Here is an 18,628-nt window from a genome sequence, read left to right on the forward strand (position 1 = left end):
ATTTCAGGTTAGGCAGAGGTTGACTTGCACCTCCTCCAATCTCATCTACTGCACCCGTTGTTCAAGATGTGGACTCTTATATATCGGCGAGACCAAACATAGACTGGGCGATCGTTTTGCTGAACACCTTCACACAGTCTGCTTGGACCTACCTGATCTCCCAGTTGCTAAACACTTTCATTTCCCTTCCCATTCCCACATTGACCTTTCTGACCTTGGTCTCCTCCATTGTCAGCGTGCTGCTAAACACAAAATGGAGGAATAGCATCTCATATTCGCTTGGGCAGCTTACCACCCAGAGGGTATAATTGATTTCTCTAACTTCAAGTAACCCCTGAATTCCCTCTCTCTCCACCCCTCCCCACCCAAGTCACACCAGCTTTTTATTCTCACCTGGCCAACAGCTAACAATGCCCCGTTTCCTTTATCTTTGTTACTTTTTGTATATCTTTCATTCATTTGCTCTATAATCATCTTCATCATCGTTAGTATCTCTTGTTCCCGTGACTTTCAGTCTGAAGAAGAGTCTGACCCGAAAGGTCACCCATTCCTCTACAGAGATGCTGCCTGTCTTGCTGAGGTACTCCAGCATTTCGAGTCTATCTCCTACTCTTACATTCTTGTGTGTGTCATCTACTCAGATAATTGATCATGTTGTACAGAATCATATTATATGTTTCTCAATGATAGCAACCAGCAGCGCAATAAAAACCCTCCAACCTCACGCTCCAAAGATGATCAACTGGACTCTTGAACATGATGCATCTTTGTGAATTGTACCCTCTCAATGTAGTGCTCCACAAACAACTTACTCACTGCCCCAGGTATCATTCAGTTACATGAAGCATTTGATCATTTACGATTCTCCTTACAAATTACCATCCACAAACTGCAAAAATGTTAATTCCTTTTTTTTGGATGTCAATAATTTCAATTTAGAAGATTTTCTAAACTCAAAACCAAAGTACGTCAGGCTGCTTGGTTTCCATGTGAACACTATAGTTGCTCATAAGACTGGAAGAAACAGATGAGTGTGCTCTGGCACGATCAAACAATGCTGTTCATTGCTTCAAAATAGATCCAAATATATCACCAATTTGCTGTTTGCTTCCTTACTTATTTTCACAGTATTGACCATAATAGTTTTCTCCGCAGTTACAGGCATATCCATGTGAGGAGCCGTGTTTGTGGATACAGTGGGACACATGTTCACATGGATTCAGTTTGCAGACGTCAATGCAGTTCTTCCCAAAGAATCCTGTTAAGGGGAGCAAAGGAAATTGTTAGCTTTAGTTTCATAAATACTTGCACTGATCCTTTTACCAGAATGAATTATCCACTAAATAAAGTTGAACTGTGTCCTAAAGCAGCTTGATAAAATGATCTATACATGTGAAGCTCTAACAATAACAGAAAACATGGACCTGAGAATAATACATTAATACACATTAATACACTGAGGGCAGTGGGTATCTGTTGTTGGCGGCAACCTTCCCCTCATTGACGAATTGTACACTGCAAGGACCAGGAAGCAAGCGGGCAAGATCATCTCTAACCCCTCTCTCCCTGGCCACAAACTCTTTGAAACACTTCCCTCTGGAAGGCGACTGTGGACTGTCAAAGCCGCTACAGCCAGACATAAACAGAGTTTTTTTCCACAAGTAGTAGCTCTACTCAATAACCAAAAGTCTGTAGCCTCCTTTTACTCTGGTATTTTATTTCATTCACATGTTTAAACCATAATGTTTTATTATTAATGTTTTATGTGTCATTCTTAATTGTTGCTGTATGTGTTGTTACTTGTGAAGGGAGCACCAATGCAAATTCCTTGTATGAATGAATGAATGAATGAATACATTTATTGGCCAAGTATTCACATACAAGGAATTTGCCTTGGTGCTCTGCCCACGTGACATGACATACAGTGACAGTTAAGAATGATACATAAAACATTAAACATTAATAATAAAACATTATTGATTAAACATGTGAATTAAATAAAATACCAGAGCAAAAGGAGGCTACAGATTTTTGGTTATTGAGTAGAGCTACTACTCGTGGAAAAAAGCTGTTTTTATGTCTGGCTGTGGCAGCTTTGACAGTCCGGAGTCACCTTCCAGAGGGAAGTGATTCAAAGAGTTTGTGGCCAGGGTGAGAGGGGTGAAAGATGATCTTACCCGCTCGCTTCCTGGCCATTGCAGTGTACAGTTTGTAAATGGAGGGAAGGTTGCAGCCAATAACCTTCTCAACTGATCGAACGATTCGCTGCAGCCTCCAGGTGTCGTGCTTGGTGGCTGAGCCAAACCAGACCATGATGGAGAAGGTGAGGACAGAATCTACGATGGCCCTATAGAATTGGACCATCTTTGCCTGTGGCAGATTGCGCTTCCTCAGCTGCCGTAGGAAGTACATCCTCTGTTGCGCCTTTTTGACTGTGGAGTCGATGGTAGCCCCCCCACTTAAGGTCCTTGGAGATGGTGGTTCCCAGGAATTTAAAAGACTCCACAGATGTGACTATGGTTTTGTTGATGGTGAGTGGGGAGAGGGGAGGGGGAGCTCTCCTAAAGTCTACAATCAATTCCATTGTCTTTAGAGCATTGAGCTCCAGGTTGTTGCAATGGCACCAGGACATCAGCTGTGACACTTCCTGTCTGTAGGCAGATTTCCTCCCCATCCTGGATCAGTCCAATCAAGGTTGTGCCGTCCGCAAACTTGAGAAGCTTGACAGAGGAGGCAGTGGAGGGGCAGTCATTGGTGTAGAGAGAGTCGAGGAGAGGGGAGAGTACGCAGCCTTGCCATGCTCTTGTGCTGAGGGTTTACGGGTCCGAGATGTGCTTCCCAGCCTCACTTGCTGCTTCCTGTCTGTCAGGAAACTGGTGATCCACCGACAGAGGGGTTCAGGCACAGTCAACCGTGCCTGATGTATGTGTACATACTTGGCCAATAAACTTATTAATTCCTTCATTCATTCATCATTCATTCATTCATCTAGAACGAGCTGCCAAAGGAGGTAGTTGAGGCAGGTACTATAATAGCATTTAAAAGATATTTGGACAGGTGCATGGATAGGAAAGGTTTGGAGGGATATGTGGGTAGGTGGGACAAGTGTAGATGAGGCATCTTGGTCGGCATGGGCAAATTGGGCTGAAGGGTCTGTTTCCATTCTGTATGATTCTAATTAACAAAGGGCTTCTTACTCTTGGTCAGGTGTCCAACTTTAAGATTCAAGATTCAAGATTCAATTTAATTGTCATTTGGACCCCTTGAGGTCCAAACGAAATGCCGTTTCTGCAGCCATACATTACAAACAGATAGACCCAAGACACAACATAATTTACATAAACATCCATCACATCGCTGTGATGGAAGGCCAAAAAAACTTCTCTCCACTGCACTCTCCCCCCCCCCCCGATGTCAGAGTCAAAGTCAAAGCCCCCGGCTGGCGATGGCGATTGTCCCGCGGCCATTAAAGCCACACCAGGTGGTGCGAGGTCGCACACCGGGTCTTGGTGTTAGAGCCCCCGGCGTGCGCTCGCAGAGTCCCGCGGCCATTCCAAGCCGCGCGGGGCGGTGATGTCAGGCCCCGCTCCAGGAGCTCTTCAACCCCGCAACTCGGGCGGGAGAAGTCGCCGTTGCGAGAGCCCCGAAAAGCGGTCTCCCTCCAGGGACCCGCGGGCTCCCGGTGCCGCCGTCCACCAGACCCGCAGTTGCAGCCTCCGAATCTCCGGAGGTCGGGCCGCAGCAGCAGCAGCACTCCACCACCGCTCCATCCGCTCCGGACTCGGCCAACTCCGCGACGGTGAGGTGAGTCGTCGGCACCAGAGTCGCCGGTCTTCTCCTGTTGGAGGCCGCTCCTCGTTGCAGCCCCAATGATAACGGAGACCTGACAAGAAAAGGTCGGGTCTCCCGTGCAGGGAGAGATTTAAAAGTTACCCCCTCCCTCCCCCCACACACACACCCTAACAAAAAATAACAAAAACTACACAGAAACATAGACAAAAAATAATAAAAACGCGGACGGGCTGCAGAGGCCGCTGCTGACGAGAGTCGCGCCGCCTACCGGAAAATGTTTAACACCTGGTCAAATGTTTTGAAATAATTCAGCATTCACCGAGTATTTTTTCCATTGATACCAAGCATTGTATTGAGCCAAAGAGAACATCTCATATAGTTACCTGGTTCACAGAAACAGGAGTAACTGTCCCAGTCATCAGTGCAGTCGCTGTTTGAAGGACAGGGATTGGTATCACACTGGTCTGGAATATCACATCCATTCTCTACTTGAACCTTTACAGCTCGATCCATGTTTAGAGTGGCTACATTTGTAGAAGTATCACCCATTCGCAGTCCCTATCGTAGAGTAGAGAAAGGAACTATTTTTAATTGTTAATACTTCAAAGAAAACTTCACAATATAACACTGAAGGAGCTTCATCATTGAAGGCAACTCACCAATAGGACAATAGGTGCAACTAAAATAGAGCGCCTGAAATGTCATTAGCACCAAATGTACTATCAATCATGCTCTCCAGGTAAAGAGCTTCCCCACCCGCCAAAGCTTCTCAACTTGTCGAAAGATCGTTACCATTCTCAGAATATAGAGAGACATAGGGCTATGTTTGATTATGCAAACCTGGCCGGCAATGTGAGTTGTGAGATTAATGATGACAGTCTGAAAGAAGCTCCCCACATGAAACGTCATCTATCCATGTTCTCCAGAGATGCTGCCTGACCTGCTGAGACACTCTAGCACGTTGTGTCTTTTTTCAAGAGGATGAATGAATGGGTGAAAATATACAATGTAGAAAAATGGGGCAGCACAGTGGTGCAGCTGGTAGAGCCACTGCCTCACAGTGCCGGTGACCCAGGTTTGATCCTGACCTCGGGTGGTGTCAGTGTGGAGTTTGCACGTTCTTCCTGTGTGACTGCATGGGTTTCCTCTGGGTACGCCTGTTTTCTCCCACATCCCAAAGACATGTGGGTTTGTAGGTTAATTGGCCTCTGTAAATTATCCCCTAGCTGGTCGGAATGGGATAACATAGAACTAGAGTGAACGGGTGATCTATGGTCACTGTGGATTCAGTGGGTCGAAGGGCCTGTTTCCAAGCTGTATCTCTAAACTAAACTGAATTTAAATTGTGAAGGAATATTTTTAAATGGTGAGAGACTGTCTAATGTTGGTCTTCAAAAGGACCGGTGTTCTTGTACACGAATTATGAAGTAAACATACAAATGCAGCAAACAATTAGTAATACTTGCATCATGTTGGCCTTTACTGCAAAAGGCTTTGAGGAAATTAGTAAACATTGCAATTAAATGGAGCCCTGGTGAGATCTCATCTAGAATACTGTGTGCAGGTCTACCTTCCCACTTGTGGCAGAAGCTGCACAATAAAGCTTTATCAGATTGATCAAGAACGAGATAGAACAGCCTGGGCCAATGCTGGGTTCATGCTAAGTATTAAAGGATATCTTACTGAAACATAAAATCCTCGCAGGGCTTAACAAAGTAGATGCAGAACTAATGTGTCCCCTGCCTGAGGCATCAAAAACTAGGGTTCACGGTCTCAAAGTGAGGGGTTGGCCATTTATTTAGCACTGAGATGAGAAGCAATCTCTGCTCAGTGGGAAAAATTCAAAATAAATAGAGATATAATGATAATAGAAGATGCAGATTGTAATAGTGAATTGCACATCCAAATACAAATAACATAGAATATATATATATGCATTAATGTGAAGAAAAAAGGCATATCCATGGAATATTCAAATCAAGAGATTTTTATGCCTGAGAGCGTTTTGTTTAAGTTTTTATTTGAAGGATTGTACCTCAGTGTTCAGGACTCTCAGAAATGCACTCTAGTGGGAACATAGGTTTGTCTGCTCAAGTGGCTTAAATGGTATTTAACTTGCAACTCAGATGCAAGTGGTTCGAACTAAGCCGTCGCTGGCAAAGAATGTATCACTCCAAATTAGTGAAATATGACCTTTCTATATTTTGGGATCTTCTGCTGATACGGCATTGTATTCAGAAACTGATAATCCCAGGGAGAAAGGGCAGGAAGAGTCAGAGATTGTGTTCACTGTGCAGCTGCTCAAGGATCAACGAATACTTTCCTGCCGACAAACTTCACAGCAACTCTGTGAGAAGCCTGGGAAACAGATCTCCACCATTTAAAGTGATCCAGAGGCCTCACCGACCGACCACATTCAGTTGTCTCTGGTCTGTGGTGATAGAAAACTGTTCCAACTGAATGGGTACTTCAGTGTCTAAACAAAATGAATTTAATTGCATTAACAACAGAAAATGCTAGAAAGTTTTTGGGCAGCACAGTGGTGCAGCGGTAGAGTTGCTGCCTTACAGCACCAGATATCCAGGTTCGATCTTTATTACGGGTTGCTGTCTGTGCAGAGTTTGCATGTTCTCCCTGTGACCACATGGGTTTTCTCCTGGGTGCCCCAATTTCCTCCCAAACTCCAAAAAGGTACAGATTTGTAGGTAAATTGGCTTAGGTAAAAACTATAAATTGTTGCTAGTGTGTAGGATAGTGCTAGTGTACTGGTCGGCATGAACAGCGGGCCTAAGGTCCTGTTCTGTGCTGTATCTCTAAAGTCTGCAAGCCTAAGGCTCAGACAGTATCTGTAGAACAAGAATCGTTTAACCTTTCAGCTTGATGACTCTACATCAAATAAGTATGGCGAGCAAGGAAGGTGGGGTTTCCCCAGCATTTATTTTTCACATTTCCAGTACGTCTAGGTTTTCAATCTGGTAGCATGGATGAAGTACAAGTAACAGTGGAGGGAAAGAATGAACCTCAGTGATCCATTGCTTCTTACCTGCATGCAGCCATAGAACGCTTGCTGCCTTGTGGTCAATCCTTCAGGGAGACGGCCAACAAAGATATTTGTCAATTTTAATCCTGGCAATTCATTGCCAATTTCTACACTGCCCTGTAATGACATGCAGTCAAAGATTAAAGAACACTTTTTCAGTTGATGGTTTATTCAAATGGCAATAATGTAGCACTTAAACTTGGTGCATGGGGGACTGAGAAATATTATAAATCACAGTGTGTGCTTTTGCTGCTGTTAACATTACCTCTAGCCTTCAACAACATTGCTGAAATCCTACCTAGTTTCCCATATTGATCAAATGCAACACTTAATGCTCATCAGTGGAAGAGTGTCACTTGGGGGCAAGTATCCTGTGAAATTGTAACATTTTATCAGATTTGCCTTTCCTTCAAGATATTATTATAGGGAATATTTTCAATGCAAGTTCACTGCGTGATGAAGAACTAAATTTAATCTTTGCATTTAAGTGTTTGGCTTTTTCTTGGTTATCCCTAATGACTTTAACATAACGTCTGGGAAAGTGATGATTATTCCAGGGGAGTGGAGCTTGAAACACTGGAAAAGAGCCCATGAAGGGTCACCAAGTTCAGATACAGTTGTTGCCGCACTTTGGCAGCTCTGGATGTGAAGCAGGATGGCTGCTTTCATCAACTTTACCTCTCAACAAGGAGAAAGGCAAAGAAAAAAAAAGGATCGAGGGAAGAGAAGAAGGTGAATCAGGAACTGCCAGAAAGATAAATTGTACAAAGAGGTGATGTGATTGGAGTATATCATTAGAGTAAAAATAGGAGAACAAAGAAACAAGGATTTGCAGTTGCTGGTTTACACAGCGTGCTGGGGTAGCCCATCTCGGGAAAGAGTTTCGATGAAGGGCCCGTCCTGAAACATCGCCTATCAACGTTCTCCTGAGATGCTTCCTGATCAGCTGAGCTACTCCAGCATTCTGCGTCTTCTTCAGTATAAAAATGAACACCATGGAAACATTACATTCAGTTTGTGGACACACTATAAACAGCAAAATTAAATCTCGAGCCACGTGGTAAACTATGATGCCTGTCACTGACAGATGCACCACACAAGGAGCTTTTCCAAAAGCAAGTTTCCAAAAAGCTAAACATACATAGGATTGCCAATTAGATACATTGAAAAATTGCAAGGTATAAAGATTATTCTGTCGGAGATCCCTGAGGGTAATGGAATACAGTTCATGAAAAATGGTTTCAACCCAAAAGCTCAAAAGTTGATGTTAATCCATCTTGAGATGGCGATACATAGATTTTGCACTTTGACCTGACTTTCCAGTTCAACCTACATACACCACGATGTGATGGGAAACTAGACCAAACACAATGATGCCTAGGAGCAGATGCTCAGGTGTTCCATGACACTTTCAGTTTTGGATGTAATTGTGGAGTTCAACATCTACAATCTGGTCACTGGAGACTGACTGAAATGCAGAAATATCCCCGAAATAAGTTACCTGGTACATTCCATAATCCAAATATATGACTGCCATGTATTTGATGTCCTTGACATCCTTCATACTTTTTATCTCAATCAGTAAATGGTGCCAGTCTCCGTCACTGACCCGTGTCCGAGGCAGTCTCAGTTTGGCTTTGAGTCCGAGTTTGTTGTACACTTCAAACTGCAGTTTATTATCCGTTATCTGTCAGAGACGGAACAACATGAGCACTGGAGCCAATTCACACAGTATACACTGAAACAAAGACACACACTACTTCAAGTTTGAATGAATTCCCTTCACTTTAAAATGCTTGGGCATGAAGCCAGCTTATACCTATCAACACACACTCTAAATAGAAATGCAAAAATGCTTTAGCTCTTAAAAAATACCAAAGAAATCCACTGATAATTTTACAGCCGCTCGATGTTATAGAGAGGTCAGCAGAAGAAAAGTTATTACTTTGCAGTTAGTACAGTCCCTGCTGAGGGAGCCGCAGGTGAAGGGAACCAAATCAGAACAACCCATGAATTTCCAGTATGAACAAAAGGTTCTGTTTCCACATCAAACGGGAATTTATTTTAATAAAATATTTCATTCGATCACATTAAACGTCAACATTAACATGACTTGAATGGCAAGGGAGCAAATCTGGATAAACAAAGTCACTGTTGTCATTTTAAAATAGAATTATCCAGAAATCGCACGTCTTTTAATTAATGAAAATAGCTAACACAGGATAGCAACTCTGACAAGTGTGAAAATGGTGATAATTTAATCTGTGATACATTTCGCAGCTAAGGTTTAGAGAAAGAGTGCTTCTACGGCCAATGCCAGTGACAAACCAGACTTTTAGTTCAGCAGTGGCAGTAATATTGCTCAGCGTGCAATGTTGCAGGGTAGCTGCTCACCTGGATAATGATTTTGGAGGAAGTCCCGGCATTTGCTTGAACAAGGAACCCGTTGGCCTTTCTTGTGCGGAACATGAGGCCGATGTACCAGGGCACAGATATAGTGATATCAAGGTCAGCCCAGGAGATCATACTTCTACCCTTGAATCGCTGGGGGTTGGGCATCACTGGGGAGAGGGAACAAGAGTATCTCCATTAGTGCAAAATGCCGTCAGATAAAAGGTGCACAACAATAATTTTTCAACATTAAACTCCTGTCTGATTATTTATATCCTAATGCAAATGACAAACTGCAGCAACAAATGTCCTGTTAACATATAAAATAAATGCAAGCTGTGAAAATAAAATACATGTATGAGCAATATACCTTAAACTTTTTTCAATCATTTTATTAGATATCTCTGATACACATTTCCATGGCATCTATTGGCTTTGGTTCCATATCCTACCTACTAGAAATACATCTCTTTGATGAAAGTTGCAGTGGATTTAACCACAGCTTTCCAGGGATCCTTTTTCAGGCGTACACGGCATTTCAGGTGAAGCATGTTTCCTGACGTCTTCACGGACGGCCTGGTTTTAATTTTGTAGTTAAGCCCCCTTGCTCTGGATGATTTGACAGAGGACACAGATTCTCTCTATCTATCCTGTCAAGTCATCAATCATGTTAAATACTACAAGTGGTTCACTTCAATCTTCCATACTGAAGGAAATGCAAATCCCAGTTTTGCAAGCTGTCCTTGGAGTGTAATCCCTGCTGCTGACACTCTGACCGCATTCCAATGTTTAAAAATTGCTCTGATTTATGCAGCGCAGTGCTGGTATTCATTGACCTTGTGCAAGGCAAGGCCACCTGCAGCAGCAAGGGGACATATCATGGTGAATACTTCTCTGTCTACAGACTTGTATAATCACCACTATGGCCACGAATGCACAAATTATAATCAACCAATTGAAGCTCCTTGTAAGTTCACAAATGACACTGGCAGAATTAAGCCATTTGGTCCATCAAGTCTACCCTGCCATTCAATCATGGCTGATCTATCTTTCCCTATGAACTCCATTCTCCGCCCTCTCCCCCTAAACCCCTGACACTCAAACAAATCATGACTCTGTCAAATTCTGCCTTAAAAATATCCATTGATGACCTCCACAGCCGTCTGTGGCAATGAATTCCACAGATTCACCATCCTTAGATAGACAAAAAATGCTGGAGTAACTCAACGGGTCAGGCAACATGGAGAAAATGGATGGGTGATGTTTCAGGTCAGGACCCTTCTTCAGACTGATTGCAGCGGGGAATGTGCGGCCATAATAAAAACGAGCTCCAGGCCCAGAGCCTCCTCCACGTTGTCGGTTCCAACAGCCTGAAGCTCCTTTGTGGCCATGTGTTTGACTCTGAGTAATGACAGACCAATCTTCTGGGTGCCTGTCACCGTGAAACCAAAACACTTGCCCCTTTCTTCGAAGCTCAAAGTGTTCAAGCTTTGTATCTGAAAGTCTCGCAGCAATGGCCCACCGTGACAGCTTCAGAAAGAAAGGGATCAGTTTAGGTTAAATCAGTTAAACTGCTTTGTCCCTTCATCTCCTACAAGTTAAACAGATTCAATTTTATTTTGTTATCACTCACTGAATGGCGCTTTCTCCTATTGAAAGGCAGATTACCTTCAAATATACGTTACAATAGGGAGGGGGAGGGGGAGCTCTTGTGATTCAGCCAGCCTGACATTCAGGGACATGAATGAATATTCTAATAGTAAAGGAAACAGAATTTGTTAGCATTGTATGATGTTCTCAGTTGATTTACATTGATATAATTGCTCTCTGTAATCTGCAGCTCGTGCAGTAGTGACAGCTATGTATATCATAATTAGAGTACGGCATACACAGTGTACGCTGGACTGATTAGCATGTTAATCTTGTTCAGACTGAGACCTTTGGGATTTAATGTTTTCTTGTCATCATGGTGAAAGTGTTAAGGAAATTGGTTCTGATTATCATTTTTGTTACAAGCAAGGACAATGTGCACTTAGTTGCAGAAATGAAATCTGTGCACCACTTACACCACTTGAGGATTTGAAGTTCAGACCTATCTGGGGACTGACAGCAGCACTGTGAAATCCACATTCCACTCACAACCTGGTGATCAAACCAAGAATCAACTTCCCTGTCTATAGAGCCGGGCACATTGTCACTACTGGGACAGTGTCACAAGCAAAACCCATGGCTGCAGGGATGAAGCACAAAGACAACTTGATTCTCAATTTCAGATTTCTCCACATTCCATTATAAAGCCTGTTACATGCCTGCCTAGTGATCAAATTAATTTTTATGGAGTTGAATTCCGATAATCCACTGTCCATAAATCCTGCTTTTTCAGCATCTGGCTCACCAGATAAAGTTTGTTGTGTTCCCCTTTAACACATGGGAGTCCTGGTTCTCTGCTCTGCCAACTCTCCAGGACCATGGCTTCCGTTCCCTCTGCTAAAGAGTGAAAGGCTTGGCTAGAGTGGATGTGGAGAGGATGTTTCCACTTGTGGGAGAGTCTAGGACTAGAGGTCATAGCCTCAGAATTAAAGGACGTCCTTTTAGGAAGGAGATGAGGAGGAATTTCTTTAGTCAGAGGGCGGGGAATCTGAGGAATTCTTTGCCACAGAAGGCTGCGGAGGCAGTCAGTTGATTTATTTAAGGAAGATTCTAGATTAGTACGGGTGTCAGGGGATGTGGGGGGAAGGCAGGAGAATGGTTAGGAAGGAGAGATAGATCAGCCATGATTGAATGGCATAGTAGACTTGATGGGCCGAATGGCCTAATTCTACTCCTTTTACATGATCTTATGATCTCTACACCTGACTGAGGCCCTGGTCCCTGCTCTATCTTTCAACCCACTATTCACCAGTTCCATTGCTTTCTTACTGTTGATCAGTTTCACTGGAAAACTTGACACTGTGTACCATCTAGAATAGTGAAATAATAGTGTGTGGCATATTAATGGGAATATCTAATGGTTTGGCAATTTCCAAGCATGCTGTATTATTGGAATTATTTTGTATTATAAATGTAGCTTCTGTTAATGCTATTTAATTCTTTTTTTTTTAAATCAAGAATTTCAGCCAAAAACTCTTGCAATGATGACATAACCATTGATCTCAGTATCATCAGCCCTATACTGTCATGTGAACAATAAGCAACGGTCAAATCAGTTTGTGAGGAATTTCTCTGAAGCAAAGCCCTACAGTTAAAAAGCAAAGCATGGTCATTACTGAAATAGACTCCGTGTCATATAGCATGGAAACAGGCCCATTGGCACAATTTCTCCATGCCAAACAAGATGCCCCCATCCAAGATAGTCCCATTTGCCACTCCTGTTCCATATTTAACTGCAGAGGCTGGAAAAATCAAAGGTAGACAACAGTGCTGGAGAAACTCAACGGGTGCAGCAGCATCTATGGAGCGAAGGAAATAGACAACGTTTTGGCCCGAAACGTTGCCCATTTCCTTCGTTCCATAGATGCAGCTGCACCCGCTGAGTTTCTCCAGCACTTTTGTCTACCTTCTTCTAAACCTTTCCTATACTTGTACCAAATGCTATTGTACCTGCTTCAACTACTTCCACTGGCAACTTGTTCCACATACCCACCACTATCTGATTGAAAAAAGTTGACCCTCAGTTTCCTATTAAAGCTTTCCCCTATCAAGCCTACGCCCTCTAGTTCCCGATTCCCCAACTCTGGGGCAAGTACTCTTTACATTCACGCTATCTATAACCCCTCATGATTTAATACTCCTCTATAAGATCACCACTCGGCCTCCTAAGCTCCAAGGAATAAAGTCCTAGCCTGCCCAACCTCTCTCTATAGCTCAGCCCCTCGACTCCTGAGCAACTTGTAAATCTTCCCTGCGCTCTTTCCCTTAACAGCATCTTTCCCTCGGCAGGGTGATATCAGAACACATGGTCGTTAACTTTGGAGATCACAGCTGCCACATCATTGCTACCGGACGTTATATAAAGCAGGTGTAAGCCGCCGCAGCTGCAGACATGGGCATGATAGGCCGATATGGAGGGGGGGGGAAGTACAGGTGAATGCACATGAATTAAAAATGGGTGTGGCCTTGTTGTCCCCATTCCATGCAATTGCTGGTGCAGCTCTGTTGCAAGTGGTCCCCAGGCTCATCACTCAGCATCAATCGTCACTGTCAATGCTGCAATTACTGTGAAACTCAGCAATGAGATATGAAATATACAGGGCATTAACAACTCAGGTAGGCAAATGTCGGCACTGAAATCCCAGTGGGAACCATTTAATTCACATCTTCTTGTCAAGGCTGAGACTTAGAAATGAAAATGATAGACTGCTCACTGTTCTAACTTCTGTCAGAAAGAGGTGAGCATCGTGCATCCCGAAGATGTCATTACCCGCATGAATGAAGCAGTGATAAATACATGACTACATTAACCTGAATCATGATGGGTGGGATTTCAATAGGACATCATGGAAAGTTACAGCAAAGGAGGAGCAGTGCTTGAATACTTTGTGAATACAAAGTGATTTGTGCGTAATAAAGACAGATGAAGAAGGTCCATGCTGTTGCATCTTATGAACAATAAAATGAAGAAAAACACTAAGTGTAGAACATCTTCATAACAAGACAATGATATACATTGGCTTCTGACCAAACTTCTAATAATAAAAATGGCATACACAGCAACTGAATATTTAACAGTAGCTGCCCCAAATGTTTTTATAAAATCAACACAGCAGTGTTTAAAGTCATTTCACATAGAAATTAATTAAATATTCCGACAAAAGAATATTATTTTGGGAAGTGCTTTAAATGTCTCTACGGTGATTTTAAATTTCAATGTTCCAAGAGTGAGTTAGCATCAACTAAAGTAACTAAACAACTTGATTCTGTATTATTTTGGAGGGAACATTTCTGGACTTAGTATACAACTACAAGGTTTGAGAGTGTGTAAGTAGTCTAAACTCAAGAATCTCACGGAACTAAACCTGTGTTTATGGCCACAGAACAACAGAAACAAACTCATTGTCCCAGAGTTCACAACAACCATTAAGGATTTATTTACTCTAATCACATCATTGTCTCCACATTCCCATCAACTCTCCCCAGATTCTGCCATTCATTCGACACACTAGAGGCAATTTACAGATGGCAATTAACTGACCAACCTGCAGGTTTTTAGGATGTGTTTTTGGAGCATCTGGAGGAAACCCACAGGCAGAACGTGCATGCTCCACATCAACAGTTCTTGAAGTCAGGATTGAACACTGGAGCTGTGAGGCAGTACCTCTACTAGCTGTGCCACTGTGCTCTATGTAGACTGATCAGTTTACTCATGCTACATAGAGTCACGAATAAGCCTATGGTTTGGCCAGTTCCTTGGAGCCAGACCACTAAATAGAACAATCTATTGGTGCTATAAACAGTCTCAAGTGGCACTTGTACTGGCCTATTCATTTCCATTAGAGTCACCGGACAAGTTTAGCCTGGAAGTACATTGTACAGATTGTTGGTAATATATTTATATGGTGAATCTAGATTTGAGCTTTGGTTTGATTCAAGCCAAAAGAAACTCCTTTTCCTTTAACCATAGTAGTGTAAAATCACTCACCTTGCTCACAATTCTTCCCACCAAATCGCAAGGGGCAGTGGCAGCTGTACGTATTCCACTTGTTCACACAATGTCCACCGTTCTGACATATGTTTAGGTCACAGAAATCCTTCTTAGCTGGACACCCTGCGATAAAAAAAGGCATTATTTTCAACCTCTCTTCCTTCTCCACTCTGGGCTTCCTTTATTACCCAGTGTCCATCTATCTCCTTTCAGACATCTTCCCAAGAGGAGAAAGGTTATTCACTCATCATTTTTAGGGTGAGATTGTCGTTACATCCAAGATATACAAAGTAATTAAATTGTCAATATTCTTCACGCAATAACAAGAATTAGCTTGTATAAGAGAAAAGAGGCTCGATGTTTATTTTGAGTGCCAATAAAGAGCTTGATTGGATGATATTCCCCCAAGAAAACTCTACCCTAAGGAATGGTCGAGAAATATACCAATTAATGTTAAGCTACAATTTCTTCTATGTACTGTAGCCATTTAAGTAAACTAATTTAATGTAAAACATGGTCACTGAGTATGATTGAATTCTTTACAGATGCAAACAGAAGTCACTGAGCAAGAACAACAATAGGAAACTACATGTCAGGCATATTTTGATGTTATTCAGAGCGGTTCTGTATATTTTGAAACCGGTGAACTGGGAGTCCTGGGCTACCTCAGCTCTCTTTGTGGCTCCACGTATAGTAATTCAAATTTCATTGTACCTTAATTGGTACATGTGACAATAAACTGGCCTTGAAACCTTGTCCCGAGTAAGGATGCCAGGTCAGATCCTCACTAATCTTCCCAGTCCTCTCTCTATCTACCAACCCCACCGCTACAATCTGTGCCATACCCAACCTCTTCCCCATCCTCCAGAGCAAAGGGTAACCATTCCCTTGATTCCCTTGTTAATTATTTAATTCTATTACACCCACACACCTTGGGCCTTCTGTGATAGAAATTTGTTGCCAAGACAAGCCTCACACAACCCTGGTACACATCACTACATACTGCTGCTTTAAGGCTTTTTTTGAGATGCAGAAACATTTCTGGCCTTTAGTTTTGAATTGAGTGCGCTGAAACCAGTGTGAAAAGACAGCAACATTTAAAAGTCTCAACAGCCGAGGTTTACATCAGTGTTCTTCTGTGAACTTGTTCTTAGTTGCAAATAAAAGCTCAAATGATAAATTGCTTTCTATTTTGACGTTCTGATAACTACTGCTAAAAATTGAGGAAACAAGCTTTGTACATGACCCCAAGGAAAATAAAAAGTACAAAAGATTAGCCAAGGCTATTGGATTCAGACAAAAGCAAAATTTTGCAGATAATGAAAATCTGAACTAAAAACAAAAAAGTCTGGCAAACTCTGATAAAAGGATTTTGACCTGAAATATTAATTCTGTTTTCCTCTAACCACAGTTGCTGCTTTGCATCTTGAGTAGCTTCTAGCTTTATGTTCTGATAGTTTAACATATGTTCTGATTAGTTTAACATATACTTTATCACCTCAATCCTCAAGATCTATGCAAGGACTTCCCTCAGATCATTTTCGATGAATTTGTTATCCTGGAATTTCTCCTCACTTTCCTTATTTTAGGATCAATAAATTGTGCTCACTGACAATTGAACACCATGTGCTGCCAACTGAAGCCACTGTTTAGATTGCCTGAGAGTAAATATCTATAATTTGTTAAGCACAGGTAACATGCGTATTAGGAGGATGCAAGGCTTTGATGGAATACACTCTATGTCCACATAAGTGCAGCTTCAACAACATGAAAGGAGTTCAACATCATCCAAGACAAAGTCATCCATCTGATGAAGATACCATCTGATGAAGGACAGTCGATGCATGAAAACAGTGTAATCTACAAGCCTGTTGCTAAGCCATACATCATTCTGCCCTTGGAGACAAACTAGTAGGTGTTGAGATTCTCATATGTCTTCTGGCTTGGAAAAGTGCTACTGTTTCCTCATTGATGTTGTGGTCAAATTCCTGACAACTAGCAGCCCTGTGGGAATAACTTCATTTCCTGGACAGCAGTGGGTTAGGGGGTTACCTCACTGACGCTTTTCAAAAGCAATGAAAGAGAGGCTTGACCACATCCCACAAATGTATAATAGTTAAGAAGGATACTAATGCATGATTTACATTTTCAAGATTGCTTACACACCTTCAAAGTCACACAGCACAGCCACATAAAACATGTTTCATGCTGATGCAGGATTTAAGTTCTCAAGATTTACCTGCAAGCGTGCCATTATTCGCTATAAAACTCGCCATGTCGAGCTGCTTGTTATCAATGGTCAAGTTCCTCATGCATCCCACAAATTCACGGTGGCGCACAGGAAAGTCTTCAGGCAAGTTTGGGACACCCCCAAGCAACAGAGGACCAGTCAAATCCAAAGACCTGGAGAAAGAGAACGGGGCACAAACTCTCTTTGTTGGTGAATAACTTAGCTTAGAACTTGGGCTAACATGGGCAATCAAAAATTCATTTAAAACAACATAATTGAGTAATTCAGCATTTGTATTCATAATTTAAACTTACTTCTACAATCTAAAATCGAAAAGCAGTATACTCAATTTGGAATTGTAGCATATATACAGCATATTCAGTAGTATTATGGATGTCCACCATTGCTGGTGGTCAATGAGGGAAGCCATGAACTGGCCTTTTACTAAACATCAGATGCCACTGAACTACAGTGCTCCCTTTCTGAAATACCAAAAGTAAATTGTCTTCTGGGCTGTTAGCCTAATTTCGACACTGGATATTAAGGGTTAAATGAAGAGGAAGAACACACATTTCCTGCAATTAAAAATGTAAAGAGAAGATATTAAAAGAAACTGATATGGGAGATGGGGAGTACTAATGGCTTGGGACAGAGCCCAAAAATGACAGCCTGGAGTAAAGGCAGGAAAGGTTTCATCATGAAAAGGGAGACAGAACTTTGGAACACTTTCCAGAAAATGATAGTTGATGCTATTTCAGTTGTTCATTTTAAATTTGAGAATGATTGATTGTTAAACCTTATATGGCAAATATATGAAGCTGGGCCACCAATCACTCAAGACAGGGACAGTGACTGGACCAACTGGGGTTTCAGCTGAGGTGTGGCAGCATTGTGCAGGCTGACTGTGATAGTCAGCATGGTTTTGTATGTGGCAGACAGTGTCTAACAAATTTGATGGGAGTTTGTTTTGAAGAGGTAACCAAGAAGGTTGACGAGGGCAAGGTCGTAGATGTTGTCAAAATGGATTACAGCAAGGCATTCGATAAGGTTCTGCATGGTAGGCTGTTCTGAAAGGTTAAATTGCATGGAAACATAGAATTGTCTTCATGGAAGGAAACAGAGGGTGGTGGTAGAAGGTTGTTCTTTGAACTGTAGGCCTGTGACTAGTAGTGTGCCTCAAGAATCAGTGCTGGGCTCATTGCTGTTTGTGGTTTATATCAACAGTTCGGGTGAGAATGTACAAATCATGATTAGTAAGTTTGCAGATGATGCAAAGTAAATGGTATTGCAGACAGTAAAGATAGTTATAAAGAAATGCAGCAGGATTGTGATCAGCTGGGCAAGTGGGCTAAGAGATGGCTATTGGAGTTAGCGATGTGTTGCCTTTTGGGAAGTCAAACCAGTGTAGGACCTTCAAAGCGAATGGTAGGGTCCTAGGGAGCATTGTAGAGCAGAGGGATCTAGGAATTCAGGTAATAGTTCCATGAAAGTGGCATCATGAGTAGACAGAGTGGTAAAGAAGGCTTTTGGTACA

At 42.2% G+C, this 18,628-nt stretch overlaps 1 protein-coding gene across 5 annotated transcripts in view; it reads right to left on the minus strand.

Moving 5' to 3' along the window:
* celsr1a (cadherin EGF LAG seven-pass G-type receptor 1a) overlaps positions 1–18,628 on the minus strand; it is a 265,949-nt gene that overhangs the window by 47,522 nt on the left and 199,799 nt on the right. For all 5 annotated transcript variants that reach the window (XM_055653028.1, XM_055653026.1, XM_055653027.1 and 2 more), the window contains exons 8-14: positions 17,104–17,267; positions 14,862–14,987; positions 9,227–9,393; positions 8,334–8,519; positions 6,836–6,949; positions 4,176–4,350; positions 1,117–1,258 (exon numbers count right to left, since the gene is read on the minus strand). In XM_055653028.1, the coding sequence (XP_055509003.1) occupies positions 1,117–1,258; positions 4,176–4,350; positions 6,836–6,949; positions 8,334–8,519; positions 9,227–9,393; positions 14,862–14,987; positions 17,104–17,267 (1,074 nt within the window). The remainder of the gene's footprint in view (positions 1–1,116; positions 1,259–4,175; positions 4,351–6,835; positions 6,950–8,333; positions 8,520–9,226; positions 9,394–14,861; positions 14,988–17,103; positions 17,268–18,628) is intronic.

The sequence above is a fragment of the Leucoraja erinacea genome, chromosome 22, assembly GCF_028641065.1.
Source record: "Leucoraja erinacea ecotype New England chromosome 22, Leri_hhj_1, whole genome shotgun sequence".
NCBI lineage: Eukaryota > Metazoa > Chordata > Chondrichthyes > Rajiformes > Rajidae > Leucoraja > Leucoraja erinaceus.